Raw genomic sequence first — 21,074 nt, 5'->3', positions numbered from 1 at the left:
AAAAAAATTAGCCGGGCGTGGTGGCGGGCGCCTGTAGTCCCAGCTACTTGGAGAGGCTGAGGCAGGAGAATGGCGTGAATCCGGGAGGCGGAGCTTGCAGCGATCCGAGATTGTGCCACTGCACTCCAGCCTGGGTGACAGAGCGAGACTCTGTCTCAAAAAAAAAAAAAAAGAAGAACCTGCGAAAGATAACATATCTTGAGGTCTCCAAGTCAATAAGCTAAAGAGAAAAGTCAAGCTGGGAACTGCTTAGGGCCTCTGTCTCCCATTCTAGTCAAAGTCCTCCCTCTGCTCGCTGAGAGATGCCTATCTGATCGCCTCCTTTGGAAAGGCTCATCAGAAACTCAAAACAATGCAACTGTTTTTGTCTCACCTATCTGTGCCCTGGAAACCCCCTCCCTGCTTCCAGTCTTCCTGCCTTTGCTTCAAGCTGTCCAGCCTTTCTCGACCAAATCAATGTGCTTCTTCCATATATTGATTGATGTCTCATGTTTCCCTGAATGTATAAAACGAAGCTGTGCCCCAACCACCTTGGGCACATGTCGTCAGGACTTCCTGAGGCTGTGTCATGGCAAGTCCTCAACCTTGGCAAAAGAAACTAAGTTAACTGAGACCTGTCTCAGACTTTCTGGGTTCACATACCCATTAGTTATTTTTCCTGATCCTCTCCCTCCTCCCACGCTCCACCTTCCGAAAGGCCCCAATGCGTGTTGTTCCCCTCTTTGTGTCCGTGTGTTCTCATCATTCAGCTCCTATTTATAAGTGAGAACATGCGGTATTTGGTTTTCTGCTCCTGTGCTAGTTTGCTAAGGATAATGGCCTCCAGCTCCAGCTGTGTTCCTGCAAAGGACATGATCTCGTTCTTTTTTTATTCAAACGATAAAAGCAAGTCAGCTAAGGGAGTGGAAAAAAAAAAAAAAAACTCTCTGCACTCTCCTATTAGCCTGAAAGTAGACTTAGACTGTTAATCATGAGAGACACAGGCCTAGAGGAATCTACATAACAAACCTTACTCAATTTGCCTTTATCTTCCATTTGTTTCCTCCTGTATTTGTCTTCCCAAAGTTTGCGGCTCCTAGGAGCTTAAAAGGCCTTTTCCCTTTGCCTTTTTCCTTCTTGACAAACGTATTGTTCTTGGCTGATTTGTTGCATGCGCCCCAAGTTCTAACCATGTTTTTGAGTTATTCATCACTGAGTTTCACCCCATGTGGATATGCACTGCATGTCTTAATAAATTCTGCTTTTCTTTTGTTCTTTTGGCAGTTTAATTTCCAGGGCGGTAGCTGGAGAGCTGAGGAGGACAGAGGAAAAAGTCGTTATTGTTGTTGTTGTTTTTCCTTCTGCTCTGCTGGCGCCCTGTCCAAATTCTTAAACATTTTGGAACAGGGAGCTGTTAAAAAGAAAACTTGAGACAAGTGAAATTTGATGGAGTTTCATTGAGCAAAGAAAAGATCTGATTGAATCAGGGCAGCCTCCAGAATCACAGCAGATTCAGACAGACTGCAGGGGTGCCTCGTGGTCAGAATAAATTTATAGACAAAAAAAGTAAAGTGGGCCGGGCGCGGTGGCTCACGCCTGTAATCCCAGCACTTTGGGAGGCCGAGGCGGGCGGATCACGAGGTCAGGAGATCGAGACCATCCTGGCTAACACGGTGAAACCCTGTCTCTACTAAAAATACCAAAAAAAAAAAAATTACCCAGGCGTGATGGCGGGGGACTGTAGTCCCAGCTACTCGGGAGGCTGAGGCAGGAGAATGGCGTGAACCCGGGAGGCGGAGCTTGCGGTGAGCCAAGATCGCACCACAGCACTCCAGCCTGGGCGACAGAGTGAGACTCCGTCTCAAGAAAACAAACAAACAAACAAAGTAAAGAGAGGTACAGGAATCGGAAGTGTGGTACGGAAACAGTGAAATGCATTACAGCTCGGCGTTTGCCTGATTTGAACGCAGTTTGAACACTCAGCAGTCTCTGAGTGGTTGAAGTATGGCGGCTGGGATTGGCCAACACTCAGCTATTGTTACAGATGCATACTATTAAGTTAGGTTTCAGTTTCGTTAGCTTGTTAAGCTAGGATACCCTTCATCCACAAGGACTCAAATATAGAAGTACGGAGTACTTATCGGGCCATATATAGGGATTTAGTTTGCTTTAACAGATATAACCATTTTATTTTTACTTTTACCTGTTTCCCCAAGAGCTGAGCGTTTTCATTTTGCACTTGGCCTTGCAAACTATATACCCAGTTCTATCCACAAAGGAATGATGCCAAGAACTGAGGTTGCTTAAGTCATTATTACTCATATCGATAGCAAGAGTGGGTTTCTTCAAAAGTTTGTTCTTAAATGTGCATATTTCCTAAGTCTATACCATTGATAGCATTTCTCTGGCAAGGACCTACATTCGGCTCTTGGGGTTAAAGTTAGGGAATCTGGATTGCTGATCAAAATTCTGCTTAGAAGAAACAAAAATAAGCTGGGCATGGTGGCTCATGCCTGTAATCCAGCACTTTGGGAGGCCAAGGAGGGCGGATGGCTTGAGCCCAGGAATTTGAGACTAGCTTGGGCAACATACTGAGACCCCATCTCTACAAAGTATACAAAAATTAGGAGGGAGTGGTGGCTCATACCTGTGGTCGCAACTACTCGGGAGGCTAACGCAGGAGGACACTTGAGCCTGGGAGGTCGAGGCTGCAGTGAATGATGATTGCAGCACTACACTGCAGCCCACGTGACAGAGCAAGACCCTGTCTCAGAAAAAAAAAAAAAGAAGGAAGGAAGGAAGGAAGTCTTTACTGTTTAAAGAATGGATACAGGCTGGAGATGTGGGTGGATATTTGGCATTTTGCAAGTGGGAGTTTCACTTGCATGTCATCTAAATGCAGTGGAAAATCAAATAAGGCGTACTTGAAGAGGCAGGATTTTTCTGAATCAGAATCCAAGCTTTCTATTCTGCAGAATCTGACTGTCATCCTGCCATCCGCAGCTGGAAAATGTCCATTGCTCAATTACCCTCACCAAAAGGTGGCCGGGCAACTAATCATCACCCCATAACATCACCCCAAGGTATCCACCCATACAAACTGTGCCTCCATGCAATGTGTACTTCCTGTATCTCCCGCTTTTTTTTACAACAGTGCTAAGGAAACCCGCTCCAGCCAGAGGCAGGGCTTCTGAGGCCATTTGCAGATCTGAGTAAGGAAAGCCCTATAACCCTAAACCTAGGAGCCTTTACCATTTGTGGGTCCATCCAATTTGGGATTTGCTCCTGAATCCCTGTACCACCCAAGTCAAATTTCATAAAAGATTTGGATTTGAAAATACTCATTGCAAGTAGGCTCCTAAATACACTGCTTCCTTAGCTAAATTATATCCAAGATCTGAGGTGCGGGTGCTGCTTTCAGCCAAGCCTTTTGGGATTATTTATTGTTGGCCCATCTCAACTCTAATTCACGTTGCTTTACTCATCCTCCGAACACGGTCTTGAGACAGACGGAACTACGTATCTTTTCTCCAACTTTAGACCAGTGCCTGGATTATTCTAGGTTCTCCATTTATGTTCACCCTCTGGGGGATGAATGAGTAGCACGGATCACACATACTAGTTGTAATTAAAATATATGTGCTTAGAAAAATCCAGATGATAAATGATGCACTTTGATACTTCTGTCTCTCTCTTTCTCCCACTACCCTTCTGTCTGTCTTTCTTTCTCTAATTTTTGCTTTCTGTTATTCCTGTCTGAACCTTTAGGCAATGCATTCCATTCCTTCAAAGCTATTAAGGGTTTGAGGAGCTTATGTAAAATACTGACCACCTCAGGTGGATAAAGTAGGTGGAGGTGAATTTCTGGATGCAATCAAACAATATGGGTTGAAAAAGATGTCTTTCCTTTTCAAATTCCTCTTCCGAGAATAAAGTTAAAATGTATGCTCTCTTTACAAAAATGAAATAAATGTACACATTTATCGTATTAGGAATTTGGAGCTAGCTGTGCAGACAGCTGTATTAGCATGCCACCTAGTGTTTAAATTCATGTAATGATCAAAAACACGCACTGCTCAATCAGGCTTGTATTCCTCGATGCGAAGGAAAGAATATAAATTATTTAAAGGATAATTCAGAATGAGGAAATAATAGACATCCCTTAAGTAACTATATTTGTGGACTGAATTGTATAATTTATATTTCTATTTAGGGAAAAAGGTTAATTAAGGGCTTAAGGGGCATATGGAAAATATTGACCACCTCGAATAGACAAGGCAGGTGAAGGTAATTTTCTCGATGCAATGGGTCATCATAGGTTAATTAAGCATTGAGTTTGGAGTGTTTAGACCAATGGCAAAGGTTTGTATCATTTCGATAGATGACATTCTTTCAATTTTAATCTTAAGGTATTTTCAAAATAACCACTAGAAAAGGAAATATAATACTTATTAAGAGCTACCTATGGGCCTATGGGCTGTGTGCAAAGTTTTTTACAGATATTATCTCCATCAGTCTTTGTAAGTCCCGTAATGTACTTTTCAGCTGCATTTCACAAATGGAACAATTGAAGTATAGACAGGTTAGGGAATATGTCCAAAGATATTTAGCTGGCAAGAAGAACAATTCCCATTCACCCCATTGTGTCAAACCCTAGAGAACATTCTTCCCACCTCTGAACACCACTGTATGGAAAAGAACGTGTTCCCTTGGTTGTACATAGCTTGCTTTTGTCTACTACCTTCTCCTTGCCATGTGGTTAAAGAAAATGGAAGGACCGGAGCCAGGGAAGGAGAAGGACGTTGCATTTGGGGTTGACAACCTTGGGTCCAGACCTCATGGTCCTGCTCCCTTTACAGGGTAGACTCACCAAAGCCTCTTCATGTCTTCACACTCTGTATTCTTCATCTGAAAAAATAAGAGCATTCAAGAAGATGATTTCGGAAGTTATTTCTCAGGCTAAAATCCTAAGATTCTGTTCTAGGGTATTCTAAATTCAAAATGAAACTCCTCCTAAGAGTGATGAGAAAATGAAGACGTTTTAGAGATCTTAGAACAAAGGGTGGCACAGAAATGCTCAGCCTTTGTAAGGAATTCTTTTGTGGACAAATAAGGTCTAATATGGTTGCCCCAAATCACTTAGGAAAAAGATATCCTTTTTTTAATAGTTAATATTAAGACAGTTATTTGTATTTCACTTGACACATTCATATAACTCCTTAGTAAAGACAAGGCAACAGTATCGGTCCATTGAAATAAGTCAAACACACATAATTTTCTAATTTTTTTTATTTCCATAGGTTTTGGGGGAACAGGTAGTGTTTTGTTACATGAGTAAGTTCTTCAATGGTGATTTGTAAGATTTTGGTGCACCCATCACTGAGCAGTATACACTGCACTCAATTTGTAGTCTTTTATCCCTCACCCCCTTCCCACCCTTTCCCCCAGAGTCCCCAGAGTCCACTGTGTCACTCTTAGGCCTTTGCATCCTCATAGCTTAGCTCCCACTTATGAGCGAGAACATACGATGTTTGGTTTTCCGTTTCTGAGTGACTTCGCTTAGTCTCCAAACCCATCCAGGTTGCTGCGAATGCCATTAATTCATTCATTTTCATGGCTCAGTAATATTCCATTGTATGCATATATATATACCATAGTTTCTTTATCCACTCATTGATTGATGCGCATTTGGGCTGGTTCCACATTTTTGCAACTGCAAATTGACGAACACACATGATTATGTTACTCCTGGGGTTGTACCTTGGAGAGACACTCCTGCAGGACAGGTGAGTCTCAAAGTGGGGCTTAGCCCACAAGTGTTCTTGGCTTAGCTCCCGAAAGAATTTAGGGGCAAACCAGAGGTAGAAGGAAACTGCTTTATCGAAGTGACAGTGTTACAGCTCCGTGACTGTGCTTGCAGAACAGGGCTACCCTGCAGGCAGAGAGTAGCAGCTCAGGGCATATGTTTTTTTGAAGTCATATTTATACCTATTTATTTTTATTTTTATTTTTTTCCTTGTTGGAGACCGTGCCTCACTCTGTCTCCCAGGCTGGAGCACAGTGGAACGATCTTGGCTCACTGCAACCTCTGCCTCCCGAGTTCAAGCAATTCTCCTGCCTCAGCCTCCTGAGTAGCTGGGATTACAAGCATGCTCCACCACAACCAGCTAATTTTTTTGTATTTTTAGTAGAGACAGGGTTTCACCATGTTGGTCAGGCTGGTCTCAAACTCCTGACCTCAAATGATCTGCCCGCCTCAGCATCCCAAAATATATACCCATTTTTAATTGCATGCAGATTAAGGGGCAGGTTATGCAGAAATTTCTAGGGAAAGGGTAGTAATCATTGAGTTATTGGGTCATTGCCATGGAAAGAGGTGGTAACTCCCGGGTGTTGCCACGGCAATGGTAAATTGACATGGCACACTGATGGGCGTATCTGACTGAAAGCTGCTTTGGTCTGCCCTGTTTTAGCTAGCCCTCAGTCTGGTCTGGTGTCCAACCCCCACCTCTGGAGTCAAGTCCCGCCTCCTACTTCAACACCATAGGGTTGATGTACATGGAGATTTGGGATTGGCATGGCTAGGGTGCCAGTCTCAGCCCAGTAACACCTAAGCTGTGTTCTCCTGAGCAAGTTACAGAGCATTTCCAAGTCCAGGTACTCTTCTTGGTATATTAGGGGTGCAAAGGGTTAAATTATGACCTCCTCAAAGGTTACATGAAAGTCCTAAACCCTGGTACCTGTGCATGAGACTTTATTTGGAAATAGGGTCTTTAAAGATGCCATCAAGAGAAAATGAGGTCATACTAGATGAAGGTGGGTTCTAAATTCTACATGACTATAATCTCTCTCTATAAGGAGAGAGAGATTTAAAGACACAGAGCGTAGACATTCATGTAATGACAAAGGCAGAGATTGGAGTGATGTGTCCACAAGCCAAAGAATTTCAAGGATTGGCAAAGGACGGATTCTACCCCGAGCCTCGGAGGAAGCACCTTGATGTTTGAACTTCCAGCCTCCAGAATTGTGGAAGAATCAATGTCTGTTTTCTTAAACCACCAAGTTTATGGTGATTTTTATGGCCGCTCTGGGCAATCTCACACAAGTGTTTATACCTAAATCATGAGGCTGAATTAAGAAGGAAATAAGATACTTCATTAATGCTCTGGCACATTCTGGGGACATCAAAGCAGTGCTCCTCCCAGGTTGTTGATGCCTACTTCTCTTTGCTTTCTAGAACCTGGCTGCTCACCACACTGTCTTATCAGCTGTTGCTGAAATTTCCACACTGCCAGGAGACCAATTGCTATGTCACTCAGTGCTAGCATGTGTGAAAAAAAATATATCCTGGGCCCCCAAAATGACTCAGGAAAACTCAAGCTGGAAACTGCTCAGGGCAAACCTGCCTCCCATTCTATTCAAAGTCACCCCTCTGCTCACTGAGACAGATGTATATCTGATCGCCTCTTTTGGAAAGGCTAATCAGAAAGTCAAAAGAATGCAACTGTTTGTGTCTCACCATCTGTGACCTCAAAGCTCCCTCCCACTTCAAGTCTTCCAGCCCTTGCTTCAAGTGGTCCCGCCTTTCCAAAGCGAACCAATGTACTTCTTACATATGTTGATTGATGTCTCATGTCTTCCTAAAACGTACAAAACGAGGCTGTGCCCCAACCACCTTGGGCACATGTCATCAGGACTTCCTGAGGCTGTGTCACGGGCACGTCCTCGACCTTGGCAAAATAAACTTTCTAAGTTATCTGAGACCTGTCTCAGACTTTCTGGGTTCACACACGTTTTGCTGAATTATTGCACCACTCTTGATTCAATTTCTATCTATTGTTGACAAACATAAACCCTTTTGGTTGGTTAGTGGCCACGTTTAGACTTGTTCCTCTTAATGCACTGTTTCAATGCCTTGTATGTTGCCTTCTGATGACACAGGGCCTTATATTTAGAGCAAAGCAACTGAGCAGATGGCACAAGTGTCTGTAGGTGCTTGTTTTCTGGCATGGAAAGACATGTTTAGAAAATGGAAATTAGGCTTGATACAGTGGCTCATGCCTATAATTCCAGCACTTTGGGAGGCTGCGGCAGGAGGATCACTTGGGGACAGGAGTTTGAGATTGGCCTGGACAACATAGCAAGACCCATTCTCTACAAAAGAATAAAAAGAGCTGGGTGTGGTGGTATGTGTCTGCAGTGCCACCTACTCTGGAGGCTGAACTGGGAGGATTGCTGTGGAGTCCAGGAGTTCAAGTTTGCAGTGAGTTATGATTGCGCCAGTGCACTCAGCTGTCAACATGAATGACACAGTAACTATCTACACAGGAAGGTCATGAGCTACTGACTTCTTCAGAGGCAAAAAATGGTCATCGATGTCCTTCACCCCAGGAAGGCAACAGTACCTAAGACAGAAATTCAGGAAAAACTAGCCAAAATGGACAAGACCACAGAGGATGTCCTGGTTTTTTGGTTGTTTTTGAAATGGAGTTTTGCTCTGTTGCCCAGGCTGGAGTGCAGTGGCGCGATCTTGGCTCACTACAACATCCGCCTCCCAGGTTCAAGCAATTATCCTGTCTCAGCCTCCCAAGTAGCTGGGATTACAGGCGTGTGTCACTACGCCTGGCTAATTTTTGTATCTTTAGTAGAGACAGGGTTTCATGATGTTGGCCAGGCTGGTCTCAAACTCCTGGCCTCAAGTGATCCACCCACCCCAACCTCCCAAAGTGCTGGGATTATAGGAGTGAGCCCCCGTGCCCAGCCAGGATGTCCTCTTTGTATTCATATTCGGAATTCATTTTGGTGGTGTCAAGACAACTGGTTTTGGCACGATTTACAAATCTTCAGATTATGCAAAGAAAAATGAACCCAAACATAGACTTGCAAGACACAGCCCATGTGAGACGAAAAAGACCTCAAGGAAACAGCAAGTGGAATGAAAGAACAGAACGAAGAAAGTCAGGAAGACTGCAAAGGCCAGTGTTGGTGCTGGCAATAGGCAAGGTAGAGACTGGGTGAAAAACAGAAGAAGTAGCAATTCTGCAGTGACATTATCAGCAGCCATTGTGTGGATTTTTTACAAGAGAATTAGTAAATTATAAGCTTTCGGGAAATAAAACAAATTTCAATCAACATTTATCCACAGGAATCCAAAAAAAAAGCAGCAGGTGGAATAACCAGTGGGCCTTTAATAATCTGGAATGGTAGTTGAATTTATTGGCTATTAAATGCACTCCTTGCCAACTTGAAAGCACCAAAGTTAGTGGCCTTTGGTAGCCTGATTGTAATTATCTCTTCTCTTTAGGACCCCGAGGCTGAGAAAGTTCCTCTTCCTTGTCACACAGACAAAATGGGAACACCCCACAGCAAGGCTTCAGCCACGTCTTGCCCTGATTCAGTTCTGAGAGTTGGTAGGTCACAGGCACGATGGTTTCCTGGTGTTCCTTCAGGGCGTCGGCCACCTTTTTAATCACAAAATCATGGAGGGGCTCTGTGGCAGGTGTCAGGGGTGTGGACTCTGAGGGGTCCCTGGAGAGATCGAAGAGCAGAGGGGGGTTGTGGTAGGTAACCCATTCTCCGAAACATCTGCATAATGAGGTGACATAGCAGCCACCAGAAGCTGGTGGCTGGAATACCGGGGTCACATAGTGAGCCTTCCAAACTGACCCACCTGGAGGAGAAAAGAGAGACTTGTCAAATGATGCACACTTCAGCCAGATCAAAGGAAGAAGTCCTAGTGTTCCATAGCAGGGGTCCCCAGTCCCCTGGCCACAAACTGGTACCTGCTCGTGGCCTGTTAAGAACCTGGTCACACACACAGGAGGTGAGTGGTGGGGCGAGAGAGCGAAGCTTTATCTCTGTATTTACAGCCATTCCCTATCGTTGGCATTATTGCCTGAGCTCTGCCTCCTGTCAGATCAGTGGCTGCATTAGATTCTCATAAGAGCACGAACCCTATTGTGAACTGCCCGTGCGAGGGATGTAGGTTGCATGCTACTTATGAGAATCTAATGCCTGATGATCTGTCACTGTCTCCCATCACCCCCAGATGGGACCATCTAGTTGCAGGAAAGCAAGCTCAGGGCTCCACTGATTCTACACGATGGTGAGTTGTAGAATGATTTCATTCTATAATACAATGTAATAATGATGGAAATAAAGTGCACAATGTCACGCACTTGAATCATCCCCAAACCATCCCGCACCCCAGTCTACAGAAAAATTATCTTTTATAAAACTGGTCCCTGGTGCCAAAAAAGTTGGGGACCCCTGTTCTAAACACTGTAGAATAACTATAGTGAACAATAATATGTCACATAGTTACAAATAGCTAGAAGGAGGATATTCAATGTTCCCAACACAAAGAAATCATGCATGTTTGAGATGATGGCTGTGTCAATTATTCTAATCTGATCACTATGCGTTGCCTATCTCAAAATATCACTAGATACCCCCAATTTTCATGTGCAACGTGTGCATATTATTACGTGTGTGTCACTTTTTAAAAATTTAAAAATCTTCCAATTTCTGGGTCATAAACTCATTTTCTTCTAACACTTTTAATATTACATTCTATCTTTAGTCTGCCTAGAATTGATTGTTATAAATGAAAGTTTAGCCATGACCACTTAGGCCTACAAAATAACCTGCCCATAGAAGATATTCAATAAATATCTTTTTATCTCCAAAAAAAAAAAGAAAGAAAGCACATCAGAGGCATGCACCCAAGGTGCTGGCTTCTCTTGTCTTCTTCCATCTTCTCAAGGCTGGTTCTTGGGCTTCTTTTTGCCCGCAGGTCAATGCTAAATATTATGCAATCCTTACAACAAAACGAGAACATTAGAGTCCGCTGGTGAAATGATATACACATTTTCCAGCAGATGTCAGTCCTGTTTCTAAAAATGTATATACATATTTTTTGGTTTTGTTTTTGTTTGAGATGGAGTCTCACTCTGTCTTCCAGGCTGGAGTGCAATGGTGTGATCTCAGCTCACTGCAACCTCTGCCTCCTGGGTTCAAGTGATTCTCCCGCCTCGGCCTCCCGAGTAGCTGGGACTACAGGCATGCACCACCATGCCTGGCTAATTTTTGTATTTTTTAGTAGAGACAGGGTTTCGCCATGTTTGCCAGGCTGGTCTCAAATTCCTGACCTCAAGTGATCTGCCCACCTCGGCCTCCCAAAGTTCTGGGATTACAGGCGTGATCCACCACGCCTGGCTAAAAACGTATGTTTCGTAAAAGTGTCTCCCTGACTTTATAGGCAAATCTTATGTTCATATATCTGTTTTCTTTATTAAAGTGTAATTGATAAGTAAAAATTGCATAGATTTTCCATGTACAATGTGATGTTTCAATGTAGGTGCAACTGCTGAGATCATTAAGTGAAGCCAATTAGCATCTCCATTACCCCCGCCTGCCTTTCTGCAAAAGAGCAATTCCGAGAAACTTCTCCAGAAACGTGTGTTCAGTGAGCCCTGGAATGAAAGGACCCCTCTAGAGAGGAAAGGAAGAATGTGTTCAGGATACACCTGAGTGACCCTGCTCTTGGCAGGGAACAGGAAGCAACGGGTTGAACACTCACTGTCGTCCTTGGGGATCCACCGCACAGCGTGCAGGTAGGAGCCACAGTAGTGGAACAGAAATTCATGCTCCGAGTGCCTGACGTTGCCCTGCAGCAAAGGCATGAGGTCTCGGCCGTCAATGACCCTGCAGAGACACAGACAGTGAAAATAAGGAGAATAGGGAGAAAGGACGTTGGGTCCCAAGCTACCTGAAGGGTACTTGGTGAAGACTGCGTCATGCCTCACGGCCAGAGGACAGCGTACTGAGTCTTTAGGAAAACTCATGCATCCTCTCTGGGAGATTACACTACAGTGGGCGAGAGAAGAAAGCTAAGTTCTGATCCTGAAATGATGAGGCCGAGGAATGTGACAATGCATGCCCCAAAGGCGAAAAGATCAGACAGCCTTGGCTGCGACACAGAGCCCTCCACAGCTCGGCAATTTGTGGCAATTTCATAAATCTGAACTTCATTTGCAATTATATTGCTACCCTTTGGAAAAATTTTATGTAATCACTAAAAAGTCATATACTTCTAATTTTATATGAGAAATGGAGGAAATGAACGCACAAACAGAAAACCAATCACCATGGGACAAATGGGAGCTAAACATTGGGTACACATGAACATAAAGATAGGAACATTAGACACTGGGGGGCTCCAAAAAGCGAGAGGAAGGGAGGAGGGAAGGGTTGAAAAACTACCTGTTGGGTACTATGTTCACTACTTGGGTGACAAATTTAATAGAAACCTCAGCATCACACAATATATCCAAATAACAAACCTGCACATGGGCCCCTGAATCTAAACTAAAATGAATTTTAAAAATTTATATTAGAAAATATATCTTATGCCTTATATTAGAAAGCAATAATAATAAAACCTGCTTTGTAATGGGACACATAATAATACATCCCAGATAAGGATTTTTCTCTTTTTTTTTTGAGATGGAGTTTCACTCTTGTTGCCCAGGCTGGGGGCAGTGGCATGATTTCTGCTCACCGCAACCTCTGCTTCCCGGGTTCAAGGGATTCTCCTGTCTCAGCCTTCCGAGTAGCTGGGATTACAGGCATGCGCCACCACACCCAGCTAATTTTGTATTTTTAGTAGAGATGGGGTTTCTCCATGTCAGTCAGGCTGGTCTTGAACTCCCAACCTCAGGGGACCCACCCACCTCGGCCTCCCAAAGTGCTGAGATTATAAGCGTGAGCCACCATGCCCAGCCAGGATTTTTTTTTCTTTCTTGGAGACAGAGTTTTGCTCTTGTTGCCCAGGCCGGAGTGCAATGGCACGATCTCGGCTCAATGCAACCTCCATCTCCCAGGTTCAAGCAATTCTCCTGCCTCAGCCTCCTGAGTAGCTGCGATTACAGGCGTGTGCCACCACGCCTGGCTAATTTTGTATTTTCAGTAGAGACGGGGTTTCACCATGTTGGTCAGGCCGGTCTCGGACTCCTGACCTCAGGTGACCCATCTGCCTTGGCCTTCCAAAGTGCTGGGAATACAGGTGTGAGCCACCACGCTACGCCTAAAAAGGATCTTAAAAGAAATAAAACTATATTTGCTATCAGATACAATGATTTCCTATGTTAATTATCACCGAAAAACCCGCCGGAAATAATGAGTAAGATTAGCAAGATCACACGATACAACACCAACTTTTAAAAATGTCTATATATTTGCAATGAATGGCTGGGAATGACATTATTTTTAAAGTATCATGTACTATAACATGAGAAAGCATGAAGTATTTAGGGATAGCATTTTTATGTGAAAAATTTACATGAGAAAAGCCACAAAGCACCAAATAAGAGAAATACATGGAGAAATGAACTATAGTTATTGATTGGAAAATTCAAAGTTTTTTAAGACATCAATTTTCCACAAATTGATCTATAGATTTAAAGCAATCTCAATCACAATTCCAGAAAGGTTTATGTTGAAATGAAGAAACTTATTCTAAAATTTACATGGGAAAATAAAGATCCTAGAATGGTTTAAAATTTTTTGAAGAAGAAAATAGTTTGAAGACTCACTACATAACTCCCAGGTTTACTATAAAGCGAGACTCATTGAGACAGTGTAGTGTTGAAATAAGGGTTTCAATGGATCAATGAAATAGGAGAGACCGGGAATTGACCAATATGTATACTGCTTTTCAACAAATGCTCAAAATAGTTCAGTAGAGATAGGACTGTCTTTCAATAAATGACAGTAGACAAATTGGATATCCTATACCTCAAGCCACATTAAAAAATTAACTCAATATGGACCATAAGCCTAAATAAATGTAAACCCAAAACTATAAAACTTCTAAGTGAAAACATATGAGAAAATCACTGTGATCTTTTGATAAGAAAATTTTTTTAAGTTTTATCACAAAAATCACAAGTTATAAAAGAAAAAAAGATAAATTAGCCATTATCAAAATGTAAAACTTCTGCTTTTCAAATGGCAATGTCAACAAAATAAACATGTGACCTCACTCCATTAGTGGGGAAAAAGAAGAAAAGAAAAAAATTAAAATATTAAATATTAATTTTAAAAAGTTTAGAGCATTAGAACACCATCTTGATTACTCTTTTAAACTTGATTACTCTAGCTTTATAGTAAATTTTGGAATTATGTAGTGAGTCTTCAAATGATTTTCTTCTTCAAGAAATTTCAGGCTATTCTAGGTTCTTTATTCTAGAAAATCCTATGAAATACTTTTGATCTGCAGTTGATTGAATTCGCAGATGCAGAACCTCTGAGTTTAGAGAGATGGCTATTTGCTTCTACTCCACGGCTTTTTTCTTTTCTTTTAAACTGTCTTTTAAGTTCGTATTTAATATTTTAATTTTTTCTTTCTTTTCTTTTCTTCTCCACTAATGGACTGAAGTCACATGTTTATTTACTTGATATTGATATTTGAAAAGCAGAAATTTTAAATTTTGATCATGACTAATCTATCACTTTTTTATAGCTTGCAACTTTGTTGATAAATCTAAAAAAACTATTTTCTTATCTGAATATTACAATAATTTTCTCCTATGTTTTTACTTGGAAGTGTTGTAATTTTGGGTTTACATTTAGGCTTATGGTCCTTTTAGGGATGGTCTTGTCTGTACTGAATATGTACAGACTTTTTCTCGTCATTATTCCCTAAAGGATACAATATAACAACTATTTTCTGTGGTATTTACATACATTGTATTAGGTATTATGAGTAATCTAGAGATGATTTAATATATACAAGAGGATGTGTGCAGGTAATATGCAAATATTACAGTATTTTATATCAGGGACGTGAGCATCTGGGTATTTTGGTATCCATGTGAGGTCTGGAGACCAACCCCCTAGGGATACCAAGGGACAGCTGTATTGGTAAACCACATACCTGATAAGTCATTTTTTCCCAACACTTTGATAAACCATTGCATCCTCAGATTCCTGTGTTTCTACACATTAATGGTGTCCTCTGTTTTATCTTTACTTTTCTTTTTTGTTTATTCTACTCTCTTGTTCAGGATCTCTGGTTATAAATCTGTCCATCTCTATTTTTTGTTGTAATTTGCTTTATCTGTTTTGTGTGGTGAGGTGGTGAAACAAATTGTGTTAATTCTAAAAATAAATTACTATTTGGCTTTTATAGTATTAGCAGCCTTCATTTCTGTACAGGTGAGAGCCGCTTTTGAGTTCTTCTTGTTGATTTCATTGTGTTGGCGATTGAAGGAGACGGGAGAGAGGTATCCACAGGCCCTCATGATGCTGGTGTCATAGACAGTGAGCCTGATGCTGTGAATTTGCTGTTTGTTCCCTTCTACATAGTAGAGCTATTCTCTATTAGCAGGGACATATTTAACTGGTCAATGCACATGCCAAAGAAGTCATGAATTCAAATAAAGAGGCTTGGGAGAACCAAGCATAGGAATAACCAAAAAATCAACCTGATGAGTAGTACCCGGCACGCCAACCAGTACATGAAGCTGAGGTTAGGTCTCCCACCGCAGTGCCTTAGTCATCTTCGCGATTTTCTCCCACTTCCCATTTAACTACAAAGATGGTGCGTCCTCTGAGGACTTGGCCTATGGCTAGTGGAGTCATGGTTGCAGGCAGGAAAGGACAGCTGTACTCTACATCTTACCAAGGACACCAAACTCAGAACCCTAAACCCCTGACCAGATGAGCATGTAATCTCATGGCGCCGAATGCACTGGAGTGATGAGTGACTCCAATCAACTCGTTCTTCTTTTTAACGTGAGGACAACAGCTGGAACTTGGCAGCAGTTGCCTTCCACCCTCATGCAACGTAACAATATTGTGCCTGGACATTTGCCTTCTCCCTAACAGGCTGTTGGGCTATGTGGAACGACAGACTTCTTAAAACAACTATTTCTAAATGGTAGAACAGGGAAGCTGGGCTTCTCCATAGTTTTTTTGATAGGTTCTTTTGGCAATAACTTCACAGTGGTTTTTTAAATATTTTTTCTGGACTGGACACGATGGCTCACATCTGTAAATCCCAACACTTTGGGAGGCTGAGGAGGGAGGATCACTTGAGGTCAGGAGTTCAAGACCAGCCTGGCCAACATGGCGAAAACCCATCTCTACAAGACATACAAAAATTACCCAGGCGTGGTGGTGCGTGCCTGTAGTCGGAGCTACTCGAGAGGCTGAAGTGTGAGAATTACTTGAACCTGGGAGGCAGAGGTTGCAGTGAGCTGAGATCATGCCACTGCACTCCAGCCTGGGCAACAGAGTGAAACTCGGTCTCAAAAATAAAATAAATAAAAATAAAAATAAAAAATAAAATATTCTTTCTTTCCTGTGTTAGCATCATCAATGCCTAACTTCTTTTCAGGCAGAAAATAAAGACATCTTCATCTAAAGTTCAGTCCCAAAAATTATAAAATAAATTCCAGCCTTAGTGTGTTGATACAGATATCTGCTAGCATCAAACATATATTTTTAAATATTAGAAAGGCAAACTTGGGGGTGTGTCTTGATTAGTTCTTGATAGTTTGTTTTTCAGTAAGTTAACCATGACTTCTAAAATATTTTTCTTTTCTGTATTAGCGCCAACAGAACCTATTTCTTCAGAAATAGATTAGCTTTGTTACATGAAGAAAGCACTATTACAAGAACTCCGTGGGCTTGGAGGAGAGACATAGTTGTGGTTCTAACCTATCTGGATTCCCTTGCAGAGCTGTGATCAATGAACTGTCAATCAATCAGCAGCAAACCTACCTAGGTTGGTTGCTGCGAGGGAATGGAGCAATGTAGTATGAACGATCTCCTCTTGAAGAAATTCAAAGTATTCATGATAGAGTTCAAAGCATCCTCAAACATCTTACCTCCTTCTCAGTCTTCCAGATCTTTCACACCAGAGACTAGGATTATTTTTCCCTTTCTTATAGAGATGAGTGAGTTTTACCTACCACGTCTTCATCTCCAAAGCTTCCTGTCTCCATCTTTCTCTCAATTGAAAATGTTAAAGTATCTAAGACGGTCCACATTAGATTAGTATCTAAGACTGGTCTCTGATACTTGTTCAGGATCTCTGGTTATAAATCTGTCCATCTCTATTTTTGGTTGTAATTTGCTTTATCTGTTTTGTGTGGTGACGTGTTCCTCAGAAAACCAAAAATAGAGCTACCATGTGATCCAGAAATCCAACTACTTGGTATATACCCAAAAGAAAAGAAATCAACAGATCAAAGGAATATCTGCATTTCCATGTTTATCGCAGCATTCTTCACAATAGCCAAGCTATGGAATCAACCTAACTGCCTATCGGCAGACAAATTAATTTTTTAAAAAGCGTTATATATGCACAGGGGAATACTATTTACCCCTAAAAAAGAAGGAATTCCTGTCAGTTGCAGCAACATGAATGGAACTGGTGGCCATTATGTTAAGTGAGATAAGCCAAGCCCAGAGAAAGGCAAACATCACATCTTCTTACTCAGTGCGGGAGCTAAAAATAAATAATAGTGAATCTCAGGAAGATAGAAAGTAGAATAGTGATGACCAGAGGGGAGAGATGAGAGGAAAATGAAGGGGAAAAAAAGAAAATAAATATGTTTATTACCACTGAACTGTATACTGAAAAATGGTAAAGATGGTAAATTATATATGTATAGTTTACCTCAATAGAAAAAAAGAAAAGACTGGTCTCTTCTGAAGAATGCCGAATAGCCACAGTCATATAGGAAGGTAAAACTGTGTAGATACTAGGGAAAAAGTGGGTCTGCCAGGGTAGAGTCAGTCTCCTTGTTCTGAGTCTTCTGAGAAGGAAGAAGGGTGAAAATAAGCTCTTGTTAACAGTTTATATGACATCACCTGTCCTGAGGGAGACTTCCTCCTGACACTGATGCGACAGTTGGTAAAATATCCATTAAACTTGTAGGTTCCTTAATCAACCGTCCAGCTGGTACCTTTCCAGGCCATCGGACAATTCCTGGGACACGGATTCCACCTTCCCAGCCCCCCATGCCTTTTCCACCTATAAGACAATGCAAGTAAGTTCAATTATTGTGCCTAGTTAAAATAGTCACTGCATTGAATGTATTTAAAAGGTAAGCTGGTATCAAAAGAGATCACATTTGTATAGTGTCTACTCTATGTAGAGTCCTAGTGGGGTAAGTAGTGCACGTCTACAGAATTATATTTTCCTGTGCTGCTGGTAGGTTTTTGATTAAATAACTAAGCATATGTAATATTGGACATTTACATTCTGTTTGCATGGCTATTTTCTCTACTTAAAGTGTTCTTATCTCAAATATACACCTACTTCATTTCCAACCTCTCTCATACCTTTGCTCAAAGTAACTTCCTATATATTTTTAAATCAATATTTTTCTTGTATCCAGCCCCCAAGGTTATGGAACTGACAGTAACCTCAATGAGGCATGCCTGAACATTTTATTTGAAATGGCAGTCCCACCCCAGAATTCTTTATTCTCGTGTTTTTTCATATTTACAGCCACCTTCTAATATGTCATATTATTTATTTATTTTGTTTTATTTTCTGCTGTGCCTCCCTCCAGTAGGATATAAACTGCATGAAGACGAGGATTTCTGCCTATTTTGCTCACTGTTGATTCATGCACCCTGAAAACAGATGGAATACTATGGACATACGGTAACTTATTGTCCACATCAAGGTATTATTGAGAATAAAAACAGAAAGTTGTCTTAATTATACCAAGATTACAGGCATACACCAGGATTTCCAGGGGAAAATTAGGAGAAGTGGCCACTTTCCTGTGTTAATTGACTCTTATTTTATTAAGTTAATCAGAGTAAAGTTTACATTATGTCATGGCATGCTAAAAAGTTAATTTTTTTTTTTTTTTGAGATGGAGTCTTGCTCTGTTGCCAGGCTGGAATGCAGTAGCGCTATCTCGGCTCACTGCAACCTCCGCCTCCCGGGTTCAAGCGATTCTCCTGCCTCAGCCTCCTGAGTAGCTGGTGCCCGCCACCATGCCCAGCTAATTTTTGTATTTTTAGTAGAGATGGAGTTTCACCATGTTGGCCAGATGGTCTCCATCTCTTGACCTTGTGATCCGCCTGCCTCGGCCTCCCAAAGTGCTGGGATTACAGGCGTGAGCCAAAAATTTTTAAAAACAGTTCTCATAAGCAAACATACAATGTCTAACATGTGCACGCATGCTTATAGCAGTGCAATTCTCAATTGCAAAGATATGGAACCAGCTTAAGTACCCATCAACCAACAGATGGATAAAGAAAATGTGGTGTACATACACCATGGAATTCTACTCAGCCATAAAAATAAATGAAATAATATCTTTGGCAGTAACTTGGACGGAGCTGGAGGCCATTATTCTAAGTGAAGTAACTCAGGAATGGAAAACCAAACAGCCTATGTTTTCACTTATAAGTGGGAGCTAAGCTACAAGAATGCAAAGGCATAAGAATCATATAATGGGCTCTGGTGACTTTGGGGAATGATTGGGAGTGGGCTGGGGAAAAAATACTACATATTGGGAACAGAGTACATGCTCAGATGACGGTGCACTAAAATCTCAGAAATCACCACTAAAGAACTTATCTATGTAACCAAAAACCACCTGTAGCCCCAAAACTACTGATTTTTTTTTTTTAAATAGAATGTCTATAATACTAATTTCCACTAAGGATTTGTTTTGGGTCCTAAATGCACACTTTAGTGCTACACACTCTAAAGAGGACACATTCATACCCTCTGCAAGATGGAGGCAGAGCCTTTACCTCATTCATACAGAAATTATAATTTCCTACCAAATCCAAGACTGTGGAATCTGTAGTTGCATGAATAACAACGTATTTTCCTCTAGAAAATACTTTAAAATCTCTCTCAAGACATATGATAAAATACATTCGACATTTTCCAGATAATTAACTTTTTTTCTTTTTCTTTTTTAATCCTCATTTCATAAATGAAGATAATAGTCTACTAATATCAGGTTACACATTATAGACCTGGCCAATGTAGTAGCTTATGGACCTATTTTGTGGACTAAATGTTACAGCAGGACATAAAATCAGTATATGTGAATTTAATCATGAAACCCAAGACAGGCTTGGCTACTTTCTATGCTATACTATATCCTTGGAAGAGAGCGTCAAAGACTTCTTAATGATGAAGGATCCCTGGTTTCTGACCTCTGTTCTCTAGGAATCACATTCCCCCTCATTTAATCTCTCAATAATCTCCTAAATGGAATGAATGAGTAGATATTTCTTTAAAGACCCCATAAAGGCATCTGCTTCTGCTAACTCCTCATAATTTGATAGGGTTGTCAGAAAGGCATATTTCTAGATGCTCCCTCTACATACATGGCTTCCTTCCACAGAAATGTTAACAAATATAAGGCCAATTTTCTTGACCTTGATCCAACACTTCATTTTACTAAGAGTCAAATTAAACAAACTTGTTCAGTTTTTCAGGCCTCATTCCTTTGTGTCATGGGCTTTAATTATAAGAACCACAAAAAAGCTTATTCACCACCAGATCACTTGTGTGAGTGCCTCTCCTCACCTTTGTATATTCCATTCCATCCACCAAGTTGGGCATGCCCTCGCCTAGCTTCCAAATGCCCTCCGTGGTCTGATGTAAAGTAGACAAGGGTGTTGTTCCTTAGGCCAAAATCATCGATAGCATCAAGAATCTTGCCTAAAATAATATACAAGAGACAAGTAAAAATAATGACATTATGAGGTATTTCACCCCTAAGTCAAATGGGCATGAGCTGTCTAAAGGAAAACAAGGATGGTGTGACGCTTACTATGTCAAAAGCCACAAAAGAAAAGAAACGTGCATTAACAGTTTAAATTGGCAAACCATTGAAAGAGAAAAAAACTGAGAGTCAGGCCGGGCGCGGTGGCTCACGCCTGTAATCCCAGCACTTTGGGAGGCTGAAGTGGGTGGATCACAAGGTTAGGAGTTCAAGACCAGCCTGGCCAAGATGATGAAACCCTGTCTCTACTAAAAATACAAAAATTAGCCAGGCATGGTTGCACAGGCCTGTAATGCCAGCTACTCAGGTGGC

The 21,074-nt window shown here is 41.4% G+C and overlaps 2 protein-coding genes across 2 annotated transcripts in view; one reads left to right on the top strand and one right to left on the bottom strand.

The window, feature by feature from the left end:
• Positions 1 to 8,344: 8,344 nt before the first annotated feature.
• On the top strand, positions 8,345 to 8,918 carry LOC129476012 (small ribosomal subunit protein eS24-like). The gene is made up of 2 exons (XM_055268569.1): positions 8,345 to 8,437; positions 8,745 to 8,918. Exons 1-2 carry the CDS (start codon positions 8,345 to 8,347, stop codon positions 8,916 to 8,918), a joined length of 267 nt encoding a protein of 88 aa, XP_055124544.1.
• Positions 8,919 to 9,174: 256 nt separating this feature from the next.
• ARSF (arylsulfatase F) overlaps positions 9,175 to 21,074 on the bottom strand; it is a 41,179-nt gene continuing 29,279 nt past the window's right edge. Inside the window, exons 8-11 of the mRNA XM_055268148.2 lie at positions 20,564 to 20,698; positions 17,863 to 18,025; positions 11,561 to 11,685; positions 9,175 to 9,649 (exon numbers count right to left, since the gene is read on the bottom strand). Of these exons, the coding sequence (XP_055124123.1) occupies positions 9,267 to 9,649; positions 11,561 to 11,685; positions 17,863 to 18,025; positions 20,564 to 20,698 (806 nt within the window). The 3' untranslated portion in view covers positions 9,175 to 9,266. The remainder of the gene's footprint in view (positions 9,650 to 11,560; positions 11,686 to 17,862; positions 18,026 to 20,563; positions 20,699 to 21,074) is intronic.

Source organism: Symphalangus syndactylus, chromosome X, assembly GCF_028878055.3.
Source record: "Symphalangus syndactylus isolate Jambi chromosome X, NHGRI_mSymSyn1-v2.1_pri, whole genome shotgun sequence".
Classification (NCBI taxonomy): Eukaryota; Metazoa; Chordata; class Mammalia; order Primates; family Hylobatidae; genus Symphalangus; species Symphalangus syndactylus.
This window is presented reverse-complemented; position numbering and strand designations above follow the sequence as displayed.

Coding starts and splice junctions, on each gene's coding strand:
- LOC129476012 (XM_055268569.1), top strand. CDS start 8,345: ATGGTCATCGATGTCCTTCACCCCAGGAAGGCAACAGTACCTAAGACA. Junction 8,438..8,744: donor TGGACAAGACCACAGAGGAT/GTCCTGGTTTTT, acceptor GTGCCCAGCCAG/GATGTCCTCTTTGTATTCAT.